The sequence below is a fragment of the Mesoplodon mirus genome, assembly GCF_964341445.2.
Source record: "Mesoplodon mirus genome assembly, chromosome: 15".
NCBI classification, from domain to species: domain Eukaryota; kingdom Metazoa; phylum Chordata; class Mammalia; order Artiodactyla; family Ziphiidae; genus Mesoplodon; species Mesoplodon mirus.
In genome coordinates this window covers 43,280,547-43,294,563 of record NC_138991.1, presented here as the reverse complement: position 1 = coordinate 43,294,563, position 14,017 = coordinate 43,280,547, and the positions used below count along the sequence as shown (strand labels likewise).

General features: G+C 46.4%; 1 protein-coding gene across 3 annotated transcripts in view; it reads left to right on the top strand.

The window, feature by feature from the left end:
* SRCAP (Snf2 related CREBBP activator protein) overlaps positions 1 to 14,017 on the top strand; it is a 32,207-nt gene that overhangs the window by 12,918 nt on the left and 5,272 nt on the right. For 2 of the 3 annotated variants that reach the window (XM_082643580.1, XM_082643579.1), the window contains exons 17-28: positions 1,193 to 1,329; positions 1,418 to 1,604; positions 3,116 to 3,285; positions 3,719 to 3,984; positions 4,196 to 4,483; positions 5,006 to 5,170; positions 5,848 to 6,114; positions 6,459 to 7,966; positions 11,104 to 11,369; positions 11,506 to 11,708; positions 13,468 to 13,637; positions 13,787 to 13,983. In XM_082643580.1, coding sequence (XP_082499706.1) covers positions 1,193 to 1,329; positions 1,418 to 1,604; positions 3,116 to 3,285; positions 3,719 to 3,984; positions 4,196 to 4,483; positions 5,006 to 5,170; positions 5,848 to 6,114; positions 6,459 to 7,966; positions 11,104 to 11,369; positions 11,506 to 11,708; positions 13,468 to 13,637; positions 13,787 to 13,983 — 3,824 coding nt within the window. Of the gene's footprint in view, positions 1 to 1,192; positions 1,330 to 1,417; positions 1,605 to 3,115; positions 3,286 to 3,718; positions 3,985 to 4,195; positions 4,484 to 5,005; positions 5,171 to 5,444; positions 5,631 to 5,847; positions 6,115 to 6,458; positions 7,967 to 11,103; positions 11,370 to 11,505; positions 11,709 to 13,467; positions 13,638 to 13,786; positions 13,984 to 14,017 lie in introns of all 3 variants that reach the window. The other variant, XM_082643581.1, reaches the window with a different exon arrangement.

The following is a 14,017-nucleotide window of genomic DNA, read 5'->3' as shown; positions in this document are numbered from 1 at the left end:
TTTATATAATTCCTTGACTCTGTAGACCACTCAACCTGTATTTAAATTTCTGGTAATGTCTTTAATTGAAAGTTCCTCTTTTTAAAAAATTTTATTTATTTATTTATTTTTGTTATCTGCCCCCAACCCCTTTGACCCCCATCTGATGGACATTTTTATACAGAAAACAATAAAAATTTCCCTCTCAGGGCTTCCCTGGTGGCGCAGTGGTTGAGAGTCCACCTGCCGATGCAGGGGACACGGGTTCGTGCCCCGGTCCGGGAAGATCCCATATGCTGCGGAGCGGCTGGGCCCGTGAGCCATGGCCGCTGGGCCTGTGTGTCCGGAGCCTGTGCTCCGCAACGGGAGAGGCCACAACAGTGAGAGGCCCGCGTACCGCAAAAAAAAAAAAAAAAATTCCCTTGAACTCACTCTGTTATAAGCCAAACATCTCAAGCCTTACAGCTTATTATTTCTACTCCATTTTGGTCAATCACACCATCATTTTGGTAAATCAAACTATCAGTAGAAACCAAGAAGTCTTCCTTAACTCTACTTCCTCCTTTTTAAAATTTTAAAGTATTTTTAATATTATTTGTTCCCATTTTATTGAGATATAATTGACATATAGCACTGTATAAGTTTAAGGTGTACAACATAATGATTTGACTTATATACATCATGAAATGATTACCACACTAGATTTAGTGAAACTGTACCTTTATTTTCTCTTTTTTCACTTCTTCCATGTCAACTTGGTGACTGTGTCATATCAGATTTTATCTCCTGAGATCTCAGATTTGCCTTTGGTTTTCTATGCTGCTGTCAGTGCCACAGATTTGTTCTCAGCTTCTTGGCTGGATTTACTTTCACAATGTTGTAAATTTACAGTTACTCCTTGGAACTGTAGTTTGATTCATCCCTTCTGCTTAGTTAGTTGCTCTGTCCTCAGTGCTTTCTTTATCACTTCTTGTGTTGTGGTAATATCTTTTTGTTCCTCTCTTTCCATTATAGTAAATGACTTGAGAGGAGGGCTTGCATCTGATTCACCTTTGTGTGATTGGTTCCCGGCATGCTGCATGGCTCCATGAGTGATTACTGATGGGCTAAGCCAGCGCTCTGCTGGTCATCAGGCCAAGACCCAGGTAGAGGGTCTAGGCCGGGGCATAGTGCCCGCTGTTCTCCTGTCAGCCTCCTGCTTATTTGCTTTTAGGTTTTGCGGCCTTTTTTGCTGCGCAGAGTTAAGGTGGATGTTGAGAAGCAGATGCCCAAAAAATATGAGCATGTTATCCGCTGCCGGCTCTCCAAGCGCCAGCGCTGTCTCTATGATGACTTCATGGCACAGACCACGTAAGGGAGGACTGAGGGTGGGCCTGGGACCCTACAGTGGAGCGGAGGTGACTATCAAGATGTCCCATTTATTTCTCCTTTTCCCCAGAACTAAGGAGACACTAGCCACGGGCCATTTCATGAGCGTCATCAACATTTTGATGCAGCTGCGAAAAGTCTGCAATCATCCAAACCTGTTTGACCCTCGACCCGTTACCTCCCCCTTCATCACTCCAGGCATCTGTTTCAGCACCGCCTCTCTGGTGCTAAGGGCCACTGATGTCCACCCTCTCCAGGTAAGCAGTTGCCTCCAAGGTTATTGGCCCTACTCAACCCTGCACCTCTTTTCTTTATGCTGGAGTCTGACCTTTTGCATCCTTACTTGCCCTGTCACCTCAGCACTATGGGCAGTTTCATCGTTTTCTAACTGTGTCACTTTGGGCAAGCTGATTATTAACCTTTAACCCTAAATTTGCTTGCCCTTCAAAACTGGGGCTATAAGGCCTATTTTGCAGTATGTTTGTGAGAATTGTGTTAATATTTTTAGGATTGCCTGGCATATTAATAATGCTTAAATATTTTAACCATTTCTAAGCATATGGTACAGTGGCACTAAGTACATTCACATAGTTGTACAGCCATCACTATCATCCATCTTCAGAAATTTTTTCATCTTTCTAAACTGAAACTCCATACCCATTAGATAATAACTCCCCATTCTCCCTCTATTCCCAGCACCTGGCAGCAACCATTCTACTTTCTGTCTCTGTAAACTTACTCTTCTAGGTACTTCGTGTATGTGTGATCATACAGTATTTGTCCTTTTGTGACTGGCATATTTACTTAGTAGAATGTCTTCAAGCATGTGTAAGGATTTCCTTGGGTTGGGTAATATTCTATTGTACATGTTTTTGTGTATGTATACATGTATGTGAGTATGCACATGTATACATTTACATACATAGAGACAAATACCACGTTTTGTTTATCTGTTCATCAATGGACACTGCAGTTGTTTCCACCTTTTGGCTACTGTGAATAATGCTGCTGTGAGTATAGGTGTACAAATATGTGTTTAAGTCCCTGCTTTCAATTCTTCTGGGTATATATACCCAGAAATGGAATTGCTGCATCATATGATTATTCTATTTTTAATTTTTTGAGGAACCGCTATACTGTTTTCCATGGCAGCTGCACTATTTTACATTCCTACTAGCATTTTGCAAAGGTTCTGAGTTCTCTACATCATTGCCAACACCTGTTCTCTGTTTTTTTTTGATAACGGCTGTCTCAGTAAGTGAGGTGGTATCTCATTGTGATTCTGATTTCCCTAATGATTAGTGATGTTGAACATCTTTTCACGTGCTTATTGTATATTTTCTCTGGAGAAATGTCTGTTCAAGACCTTTGCCAATTTTTAATTTTTTTGGCCACGCCTTGGGGCCTGTGGGATCTTAGTTCCCCGAGCAGGGCTCGAACCTGGTCCCTCAGCAGTGAAAGTGCAGAGTCCTAACCACTGGACTGCCAGGAAATTCCTGCCAGTTTTTAAATTGGATTTTTTGTTTTTTTTGTTGAGTTGTAGGACTTTGTGTGTTCTGAATCTTAGCCTCTTACCAGATACATGATTTGCAAATAATTTTGGTCCTAGTCTATGGGTTGCCTTTTCAGTTTATTAATAGTGTCTTTTGATGCAGTCTGATTTATCAGTTTTTTTCTTTTATTGTCTGTGCTTTTGGTGTGATATCCAAGAAATCATTGCCAAATTGGCTCCTTTGACACTATGCTCTTGTGTTCCTTCTTATGTCAGCGGATAGACATGGGTCGATTTGATCTCATTGGCCTGGAGGGTCGTGTCTCTAGATATGAGGCTGACACATTTCTACCCCAGCACCGCCTTTCCCGCCGGGTTCTGCTAGAGGTGGCTACTGCTCCTGACCCCCCACCCCGGCCCAAGCCAGTCAAGATGAAGGTCAACAGGTACCAGGGCCGAGGAATAAGGAAGTGGGTTCCTAGAAAAAAGTGGCTGCAGCCAATTCCTGGGGGGATTTGGGGTGGAAAGGAAAGAGTTGGAGGCTAGGCTGGAATGTTCATATGGATGGATGAAAAATACTTGGAGGGATAGGGGGATAGAATAACCAGAAGATGGTTTGTGGAGAGGCCCTTGTGTTTGTCACTGATTTTTTTTTTTTCCCTCCTCTCTCTGCTTTGTGCTTTTTCTTTCTTTCTTTTTTTTTTTTCTTTGTGCTTTTTGATTATCGGATTTCTTTCCCTCTTTCTCCATTGGGTCTTACCTTTCCCTCCTTTGCTTTTATAATCTTTCTGTTTTTCTGCCTCATCTTCCTTATTAATTTCTTTTCCTACTCTTCACTCTCTCTCCTTCCCTACCCGTCCCCTTGTTTTTTCCTCGTAGGATGCTGCAGCCAGTGCCCAAGCAAGAAGGCCGGACAGTGGTGGTGGTGAACAGTCCACGGACTCCCCTGGGCCCTGTCCCAGTCCGACCCCCTCCAGGCCCTGAGCTCTCAGCCCAGCCCACCCCTGGCCCAACCCCCCCAGTGCTGCCAGCACCACTGATGGTGTCGGCCTCGCCTTCTGGGCCCCCACTCATTCCAGCATCCCGGCCTCCTGGCCCTGTTCTTTTGCCCCCACTGCAGCCAAACGGTGGGCCTCTCCCCCAGGGTGAGTTCCAAGGGAGCCAGGATGCTGGGGGGTACTTCAGGCAGATTGTTCGGATTTGGGGAGAAGTAATGAAATTAGTGTTTGAGGAGCTGGATTGGAGACAGGGGTGTGGTGTTTGATGGGCTACAAGGGATTATGTATGGAGGTTTCTAGGACCAGGCTGAGGCTTTAGTCAAGGTATATCTGACAGGTGTTTGCTTTGTGTTTACAGTGATGCCATCCCCTCTGGGGGTCTTGAGTGGGACCTCACGACCTCCCACGCCAACCCTATCCTTGAAGCCGGCCCCACCTGCTCCTGTTCGCCTGAGCCCTGCCCCGCCCCCAGGCTCCTCCAGCCTGTTGAAGCCCCTTACAGTGCCACCAGGCTATACCTTCCCTTCTGCTGCTGTCACCACCACCTCTACCACCACAGCCACGGCTCCCACTACGGCAGTGCCAGCTCCTACTGCTGCTCCACAGCGCCTCATCCTGTCTCCCGATATGCAAGCTCGCCTGCCCTGTAAGTTCCCAGGGCTCTGTGAGGGTGAAGGACTTGAGGTGGGAGGAAAGCCTATATGCCATGGAGCTGGAGAAGAAAAGCTCAGGACCATGAGTGTGTCATGGTAGCTAACATATGTTAGGTATTTTGCCAGGCATTGGTAATTCATAATCAAGTAAGAGCCCTCAAGTAGTTCACAGTCTCTAGTGGGGGAGATGACCCATAGATGAATAAATAGTGGTAAGCCTAGCAGTAGAAAATTATTTGGGGTAAAAGGGCAGCGTAGAGGAGGCAGGTGGTGATTAGCTCAGTATGGTGGAAAGCTGTTAGAGGATGTAAAGGAGATTGCAAAGCAAACAGGTGGGATTGGAAGGAGTAGCATGTCAAAAGCTCAAAGGCTGTAGGTGGAGGCTAAGGTTATTGGAACATGGTAAGTTGAGGGGGAGGGTTGGAGAAACTGGAGACTTGTGCCTCATGAAGGTCTGTGAAGTGAGTTTGAACAGAGCGAGCCCCATGTGCATTAAGTCTCTTCTTTATTCATAGCAGGTGAAGTGGTCAGCATCGGGCAGTTAGCCTCACTGGCACAACGGCCAGTGGCTAGTACAGGGGGAAGCAAACCTCTCACCTTCCAAATCCAGGGCAACAAGCTGACTTTGACTGGTGCGCAGGTGCGCCAGCTTGCTGTGGGGCAGCCCCGCCCGCTGCAAAGTAGGTAAAACCCACCCCCTGTCCTGCCTTTTTCCTCCTCTTCTTTGTCCCTTTGTTTTTGTGGCTCTTTTCAGATGTCAGCCTTTATGTTTCTTTCCCTGCCTTTTGGTGGGTGGGGCCAAGGGGAATGGTTGGAGGGGGTCTTTTGATCAAGATAGGTATGAGTTTATTCTGGAGAAGTTATTCCCTCTTCGTTCTTTCTCTCTTCTCTTGCCTCTGCCCTCCTCCGGCTGATAGCTGCTTCTTTCTTTCTTTCTCTCTTCCCTTAACCCAGGGAATGTGGTGCACCTGGTGTCAGCAGGGGGGCAGCACCACCTCATCAGCCAGCCTGCCCATGTGGCCCTCATCCAGGCCGTGGCCCCGACCCCTGGCCCTACCCCTGTCTCTGTGCTGCCTTCTTCGACCCCCAGCACCACCCCTGCCCCCACTGGCCTCAGCCTTCCGCTTGCTGCTAACCAGGGTGAGGCTTCTGGCCTTCCTACTTACTTAGCCCTGCTGGCCTTGGTCCTTCCAGGCACGCCCTGGGCTACTGTCTGTCTAGCCTTCCCTCAGTGTTGTTTTCTTTTGCCAGTATCTCTGATATCTGTCTGCTACCCTCTCCTGCCCTTGGACTTCTTCCATCCTTTGGGTCTCTTGTTTCTTTTCTACCTTCCCCTCAATCTAGCTTCCTCTTGCAGTGCCACCAACCATGGTGAATAATACAGGCGTGGTGAAGATTGTAGTGAGACAGGCCCCTCGGGATGGACTGACTCCTGTTCCTCCGTTGGCCCCAGCACCCCGGCCTCCGAGCTCTGGGCTTCCAGCTGTGTTGACTCCACGCCCCACATTAACCCCTGGCCGGCTACCCACACCTGCTCTGGGTACTGCCCGGGCCCCCATACCCACGTCCACTCTGGTGAGGCCACTTCTCAAGCTGGTCCACAGTCCTACGCCTGAAGTCAGTGGTGAGTTCAGGTGGCTGAGGCCAAAAATTTTTTGTCACGAATGGAGATAGGGTGGCCCAGAGGGTTTCTAAGTCACAGTAGATCCTTTTGTTATCAGTATACTGATTTGCATTAGCCCCCAAAATGGTCTGCTGAGCCCTTGCCTAATTCCAAGATACATAAGTTGGAACTTTGGAGGGAAAGGAACTGTTAAATTGTTAGATTCCTTGAATCTTTGATCTCATGGTGTGGGAGTGAAGGTCTTCTGGGAAACAGGTGAAGCTTGGGGGTAAGGGAAGAGGTGGGACAGGGTAATAGAAGGAGCAAGAAGAACTTGGGGGCTAACTTATCCTCTGTCTCCACAGCTTCAGCACCCGGAGCTGCTCCCTTGACCATCTCTTCTCCTCTCCCCGTGCCATCCTCACTCCCTGGGCCAGCCTCTTCTCCAATGCCAGTTCCCAACTCCTCTCCCCTTGCTAGTCCTGTGTCTTCTACAGTCCCAGTTCCAGTATCATCTTCACTCCCCATCTCTGTCTGCACAACGCTTCCGTCCCCAGCCTCAGCTCCACTCACCATCCCCATCTCAGCCCCCTTGCCTGTTTCGGCTTCGGGCCCAGCTCTGTTGACTAATGTGACTCCAACACTGGCACCTGTTGTCTCAGCGGCTCCTGGACCTCCCTCTTTGGCACCAGTTGGGGCTTCTCCATCAGCGTCAGCCTTGACTCTAGGTTTGGCCACAACTCCATCCCTGTCCCCATCTCAGGCACCTGGTCACCCTCTGTTGTTGGCTCCAGCCTCTTCACATGTTCCAGGGTTGAACTCAGCCGTGGCCCCAGCATGTTCACCTGTCCTGGTGCCAGCTTCCGCTCTGGCCAGTCCTTTTCCAGCAGCATCAAATCCAGCTCCAGCTCAGGCTTCCCTTTTGGCTCCAGCACCTACTGCATCTCAGGCTCTAGCCACCTCTCTTTCTCCCATGGTGGCTCCACAGACAGCAATCCTGGCTCCTTCTCCAGCTCCTCCTCTGGCTCCTCTTCCAGTCCTGGCTCCATCACTAGGTCCTACTCCTGTCCTGGCTCCATCGCAGACTTCGGTTCCACTTCTGGCTTCATCATCTACTCCAGGAACTCCTTTAGCCTCAGCTTCCTCACTCGTGCCAGCCTCAGCTCCTGTGTTGGCTCCATCGTCAGCTCAAACTCTGGTACCAGCCCCGGTTCCGTCACCTCTCCCGAGTCCAGCTTCTACGCAGACACTGGCTTTACCCCCAGCTTTAGCATCCACTCTTGGCGGATCGTCTCCATCTCAGACACTCTCTTTGGGAACTGGCAACCCCCAAGGTTCTTTTCCAGCTCAGACATTGTCATTGACTCCAGCAGCATCCCTAGTACCAGCTCCAGCCCAGACACTGTCTTTGGCACCGGGACCACCACTGTGTCCATCTCAGACGCTGTCTTTGGCTCCAGCACCCCCTCTGGCTCCAGTTTCTCCGATGGGCCCAGCCCCAGCTCACACACTGACTTTGGCTACGGTGTCATCATCTGCTTCACTCCTGGCCCCAGCTTCAGTGCAAACACTGACCTTGAGCCCTGCCCCAGTGCCGGTGCCCACCTTGGGCCCAGCGGCAGCTCAGACTCTGGCACTGGCCCCAGCCTCAACACAGGCCCCAGCTTCCCAGGCATCTTCCCTCCTGGTTTCGGCAACCGGTGCCGCTCCCTTGCCTGTCACCATGGTGTCCCGGCTGCCTGTTTCCAAGGATGAGTCTGAGACACTGACATTACGCTCTGGTCCCCCCAGCCCTCCCTCCACTGCTACCTCGTTCAGTGGTCCCCGACCTCGACGCCAGCCCCCACCACCACCTCGTTCCCCTTTCTATCTGGTAAGTTTTACTGCCTCAAAGGAGAGGGAACAGGAAATTGAATTTCTTTGGAGTGTTGCTACAGAGTGGATGGAACAAAATAATGTCACCTTTATCTTGGTAAATTACAAAGCCTAGTTTTGTGGACCTAATACTTGAATGTCACTGGACAAAGCCTTTCCCTGGGCCTTTACTCTTATCTGTAAAATGGGAAGAATAATCCATGTCCTACTTTTCACAGAGGAAGTAATTGAGGACATAATGTGCTTTTAAAACTATTAGTCACTGATGTGTTCAAGGCTTTCTTGTTACATTTGGTCTCTTTGGTTCTTGCTTACTCTTGAGTTAGTGTTGGCATCTAATTGCCCCATTTTAGAGATGAAACTAGCCTACCAAATGATGTTTTAAAATTTATACAAACTTGTGAGAACACAGATGTGCTGACTCCATTGCTTTCTCTTCTTCCCCACAAGAGGCAGTCCTCAGAGACAGGAGGATTTTTCTCAGTTGCTAAAACTGTCACCGTTAAGTATTTGAACTTCTAGGGGAGAAAGGACACCACGGAATACAGTTCCCTAAAGATCATGAGCGTTTGACTTTGACGGTCATTTGCTGTAGTTTTTTACCTCCATGGTGATTAAGTGGGAAATAAAAAGAACTCTGTCCCTTCATGAACTTTCTGGTAGCCATTTATTTCTATCATATATATAGTTGTATATATATTTGGTTAAATAAAAATTGCAACTCAGAGTAAGTAACCCAGGACCTAATAATGAGAAAGATGTAGTGAGTCCTTCCAGGCCCTCTTGTCTTTTTCTCACTCTGATAATAGAGCTGCTTCTTATTCTCGGCCCCAGTCCCCCACCCTCCATCTTTGCCACTTGCCTCCACCTTTGGTCTTTCTCTAATGCTGCCAGGTTGGTCTGGCTTTTTGGAAGTAGAGAGAGGAGAGCCTAGATCCTAGCCCAAGGGTGCAACCCCATGGTCTGTGTTAAATTTTCATTGCTCTGCAAGTAGGAAGCAGCTTCTTGATACTTTTTCTTTAAACAGTTTGAGATATAAATCACATACCATACAGTTCACCTATTTAAACCATACAATTCATTGGCTTTTAGTATATTCACAGAGTTATGCAACCATGACAACAGTCAACTTTAGAACATTTTCATTGCCCTAAAAAAAAAGAAACCACACACCCTTAACCATCATCCCTGACCTTTCCATCCCTCCTAGCTCTAAGTAACTTGTATCTGTAGATTTACTTATGGAGTCATATAATATACGGTTTTTTGTGACTGGCTTCTTTTACTTAATATTTTTGAGGTTCATCCATGTTATGCTATAATTGACATATATATATATGTATATATATCAGTACTTCATTTTTTAAAAATTGTTGAATAATATGCCATTGTATGAATATACCACATTTTATATATCTATTCATCAGTTGATTGGGGGACATTTGGTTTGTTTCTTCTTTTTGGCTGTTACGAATAATGCTGCTGTGAACATTCATGTATAAGATTTTGTATCTTTTCATATGTTTTCGGTTATATTGGATGTAAATTTAGGAGTGGAATTAACTGGGTTACGGTAACTATGTTTGACTGTTTGAGGAACTGACAAACTGTTTTCCAAAGTGGCTGTACCATTCTACATTCCCACCAGCGCTTGTGAGGGTTCCAGGTTCTCTACCTCTTTGCCAAAAACTTGTTATTATTTGTCTTTTTTGATTATAGCCATCCTAGTGGGTTTGAAGTGGTATCTTGTGGTTTTTAAATATTTATTTATTTGGTTGCGCCGGGCCTTAGTTGCAGCAGGGGGGCTCCTTAGTTGCGGCTCCAGGGCACTGCAGTTGCAGCTTGCCGGCTCCTTAATTGTGGCATGCAAACCTTTAGTTGAGGTATGCATGTGGGATCTAGTTCCCTGACCAGGGATTGAACCTGGGCCCCCTGTATTGGGAGCGCAGAGTAGTCTTATCCACTGCACCACCAGGGAAGTCCCTTTTGTGGTTTTGATTTGTATTTTCCTGGCGGCTAATGATGTTGAGCATCTTTTCAGTGGTTGTTAGCCATTTGTATATCTTCTTTGAAGAAATGTCTATTCAAATCCTTTCCCTTTTTTAATTGGGTTATTTTATTCTTTTTCTTTTTGTTATTGAGTTGTAAGAGTTCTTTATATATTCTAGATACAAGTTCTTTTTCAGGTAGATGATTTGCAAATATTGTCTCCTTTGCTGCTACTTAATGATTTTTCCCTCTGCTAGGATGCTTTCCTTCCTCACTTAGACCACCAGGAGCCAAGAGGTCAAGCTTAAGGTAGCAGTCAGGAAGGGAGATTTGGGACACTGCTCTTTTTCAGGACTATCTTGTAGGGTCCAGTCTCCTTCCTTATTTGTTCCTTCTAATAACATATTTATTGAGAGCCCACTTTGTGCCAGATACTGAGTTGGATACTGGATGATTACAGTGAGGGGCTTACAGTTTAGTGGGTAGAAGATGTCAATCAAAGAATCCTATACATGTAAAACTACAAGTGTGATAAGTGCTACAAAAGAGTTAGGTGATTTTATAGCCTGTGGAACTGGAAGCACAAAGATGGGAAAGGATTGGGTCAAAGTCATACAGGTATCCTGTCAGCCAGGGCACTCCCCTTTTCTCTCTTGGGGTTACCTAGATGTCTGGTTAGCTGTTCCCATCCCACCCCATTCCAGTCTGACCTTTGACAAAAACCTGCCATGGATTTGATTAGCCTCTCTGTATCCTGGTCAGTGATTTGAGGAGGGATTTTAATAATTGTTTTGGATCTACTGCAAGAAGATGAATTAACTTGGATATTCCGGATTTAAGTGTTACATGGGAAAACTGACACAAATCATCCATTCTGTAAGTTTGTCAGACATGGATCTTAATTTTGAATATTCAGGCATCTGCTTTGGTACCATACAGGGAAGATCAGTTTTTTTTTGCGGAGAAGTTATTTCATTTAACATTGGGAAAAGAATAACTCCCATTATTGACAATTTGGAAGAACTAAAATAGTGTATTGTTGAATCTTATGGTTTCCACAGATTATGTTTAATTCTGGGAGGAGCTGCCAGGTTTTCTATAAGGACGCTGATCACATTTTCTGTGTTTTTCTCCTCTTATCCTCAGGACTCTCTGGAGGAAAAGCGGAAGCAGCAGCGGTCTGAACGCCTGGAACGGATTTTCCAACTTAGTGAGGCTCATGGGGCCCTGGCACCCGTGTATGGGACTGAAGTCTTGGATTTCTGTACCCTGCCCCAACCTGTTGCCAGCCCCATCGGCCCTCGTTCTCCTGGCCCCAGCCACCCCACCTTTTGGACTTATACCGAGGCTGCCCGCCAGGCTGTACTGTTTCCCCAGCAACGACTAGACCAGCTGTCAGAAATCATTGAGAGGTTGGCAGGGCTAAGTGCTAATGGGAAGTGGGTCTTGGGGCCTCTGAGTGGATATAGTGGTTAGGGCTGGTAAAGGTGCTAACTTCTGGGGCCATTCAGAGTTCCATATTTTATACTGCTTGCCTTCTTTTTACAGGTTCATCTTTGTCATGCCTCCTGTGGAGGCACCTCCCCCTTCCTTGCACGCCTGCCACCCACCTCCTTGGCTGGCCCCACGTCAGGCAGCCTTCCAGGAGCAATTGGCTCGTGAGCTCTGGCCCCGGGCTCGTCCTTTGCACCGTATTGTGTGTAACATGCGTACCCAGTTTCCTGACCTGAGGCTTATCCAGTATGATTGCGGTGAGTTCATTGGCCAGTGGGGGTCTCTTGACCTCTTTTCTTGTCTTAGCCTGAGGACTGTTACATCAAAGGGATGCTGTACATAAGGTCTCTGTGGATTTCATTAAACATTAGATAGTCTTTTAGGTTATGCTTCTGGGTGAGATGAAGAAATGTAGGCCTCATGACAGATTCTTGGCATTCATGAATTTGACTTTGATGAAAGTTGAAAATGTTTGCTAACTCATTTATTCAGTGATTATTTTGTGAACATGTTACATCATTTGGGATACAATGGCAAATGACATAGCACAGCGTGGAGTTTTCAGATTTATGGGGAAAGGTTTGTGGTGGTATAAGACTGCACAATAAATAGTAGATATTGGGGAATTCCCTGGTGGTCCAGTGGTAGGACTCCACGCTTTCACTGCTGAGGGCACAGGTTCCATCCCTGGTTGGGGAATTAAGATCTCGTAAGCCACGTGGCCAAAAAAAAAAAGTTAATAGTAGATTTTGTTTTGGGGAAAGATTTGAACAAGGATGCTTGTCTTTTGAATAGAATCTTATTGGTTAGAAGAAATTTGGCTGCAGGTAACAGAAAACCAACCAACGGTGGCTTAAACCACAAGATCATTTATTGTTTACTAAATGAGAAATGCCGAGAATGGTGGTATATGGCTGGTTCAGCAGCAGCTTAGTGGTGTCTTCATGGACCCAGGACTTTACCTACTATCCTTAGCTTTTATCTTTTTATTCTCATGGTCATGGTCTTAAGATGGCTGCTATAACTCCAGGGAGCACACCAGTGCTCCAAGCAGGAAGCAAGGGGTTGAAACAAAACACTTCTCGCAAGTCTTTCATTTTTTTCTGGGAAAGAAAGCCCTCCCAGTTGACTTTGATTCAAAATTCATTGGCTCAGATTGGGCCATATGCCCATCCTTAGAGTAATCACTGACAGAGGGAAAAAGGAACTGTGGCTTATTTAGAACAATTAAAGATTCATCTTCTGGGGTTGGTTTGGGGTGCACCTTCCGTGGGAATCAAGGGATCTCTGCCAGGTGTCCATAGGATTAATCGGGTTCTGTTAACCGAGAATGGCTGTTGGACAGTAGTGAATAGTTTCTGCCACAACTGTGCACAGGTATTTCCATAGTAATATGTTTGCAGATTTCTTAAATGTCTTAGAACATAAAGTCAGCAGAATTTTTATTAATATGTGTTCAATAAATATTTTGGTAAAGAAATAATTTTATAACATTTGAAACCATTCAGAATAGGTGAATTGAAAGTCTTTGTTAAAAGTGTTCAAACTGATTGAATCACTATTTTCGTGTTTGATGGGGGTTAAACTAGATAACCTCATAGGATCCTGCCTTTCTGGTTCTTATCTCAGTGACCTTCCATCCAAGTGAGCTATGACATCAATGGATTTGTTGATGTTTATCTTGTGAATGGCTTGTGCTGCAGCTGGTATAACTCAGTGTAGTACTTGAAGGTCTTTTCTTGCTCATACACCATTGAGGATTTCTTTTTTCCCCCTGAGGGTCTGTATTACCCTACCCCTAGTTAGACTGAAAGAAGTCAGATCCAAGACAGGAGTAGACTGAAGAGGAAGAACCCTTAAGGGAAGAAAATATATAAAGTTAAATATTTTTGATTCCCCTGGGTTGATCGAAACCCTGGCGTAAAACTTGATCTTTCAACTACACAGGCTTCCAGTGCTGTGTTTTTCCCAGTCCAGTTTATAGCTAGCTCCCTGTACCCCTTCATATCTCTTTAGGAAAGCTGCAAACGTTGGCGGTGCTGTTGCGACAGCTCAAGGCGGAGGGCCACCGGGTGCTCATATTCACCCAGATGACCCGAATGCTGGATGTGTTGGAGCAGTTTCTCACCTACCATGGCCACCTCTACTTGCGTCTGGATGGGTCTACTAGAGTTGAACAGAGACAGGTAACCCAGGCATCTCCGACCCTTAGAGGCTCGCCTCAGCTCTGTCTCCTTTTTCCAGGGCTCAGAGTCCCAGGAGGGGCCCCCACTAAGCCTTGGTCTGTTTTTGGGGATATGTCTCCCAATACTATCTTTTTTTCCTTTTCCTCTAGGCCTTGATGGAACGATTCAATGCAGACAAACGCATATTCTGCTTCATCCTTTCAACTCGGAGTGGGGGTGTGGGCGTGAACCTGACGGGGGCAGACACTGTTGTTTTTTATGACAGCGACTGGAATCCTACCATGGATGCTCAGGCCCAGGATCGCTGTCACCGAATTGGCCAGACCCGAGATGTCCACATATATAGGTACTGCCTAGTCTCCCCTTACCTTACTTCCCCT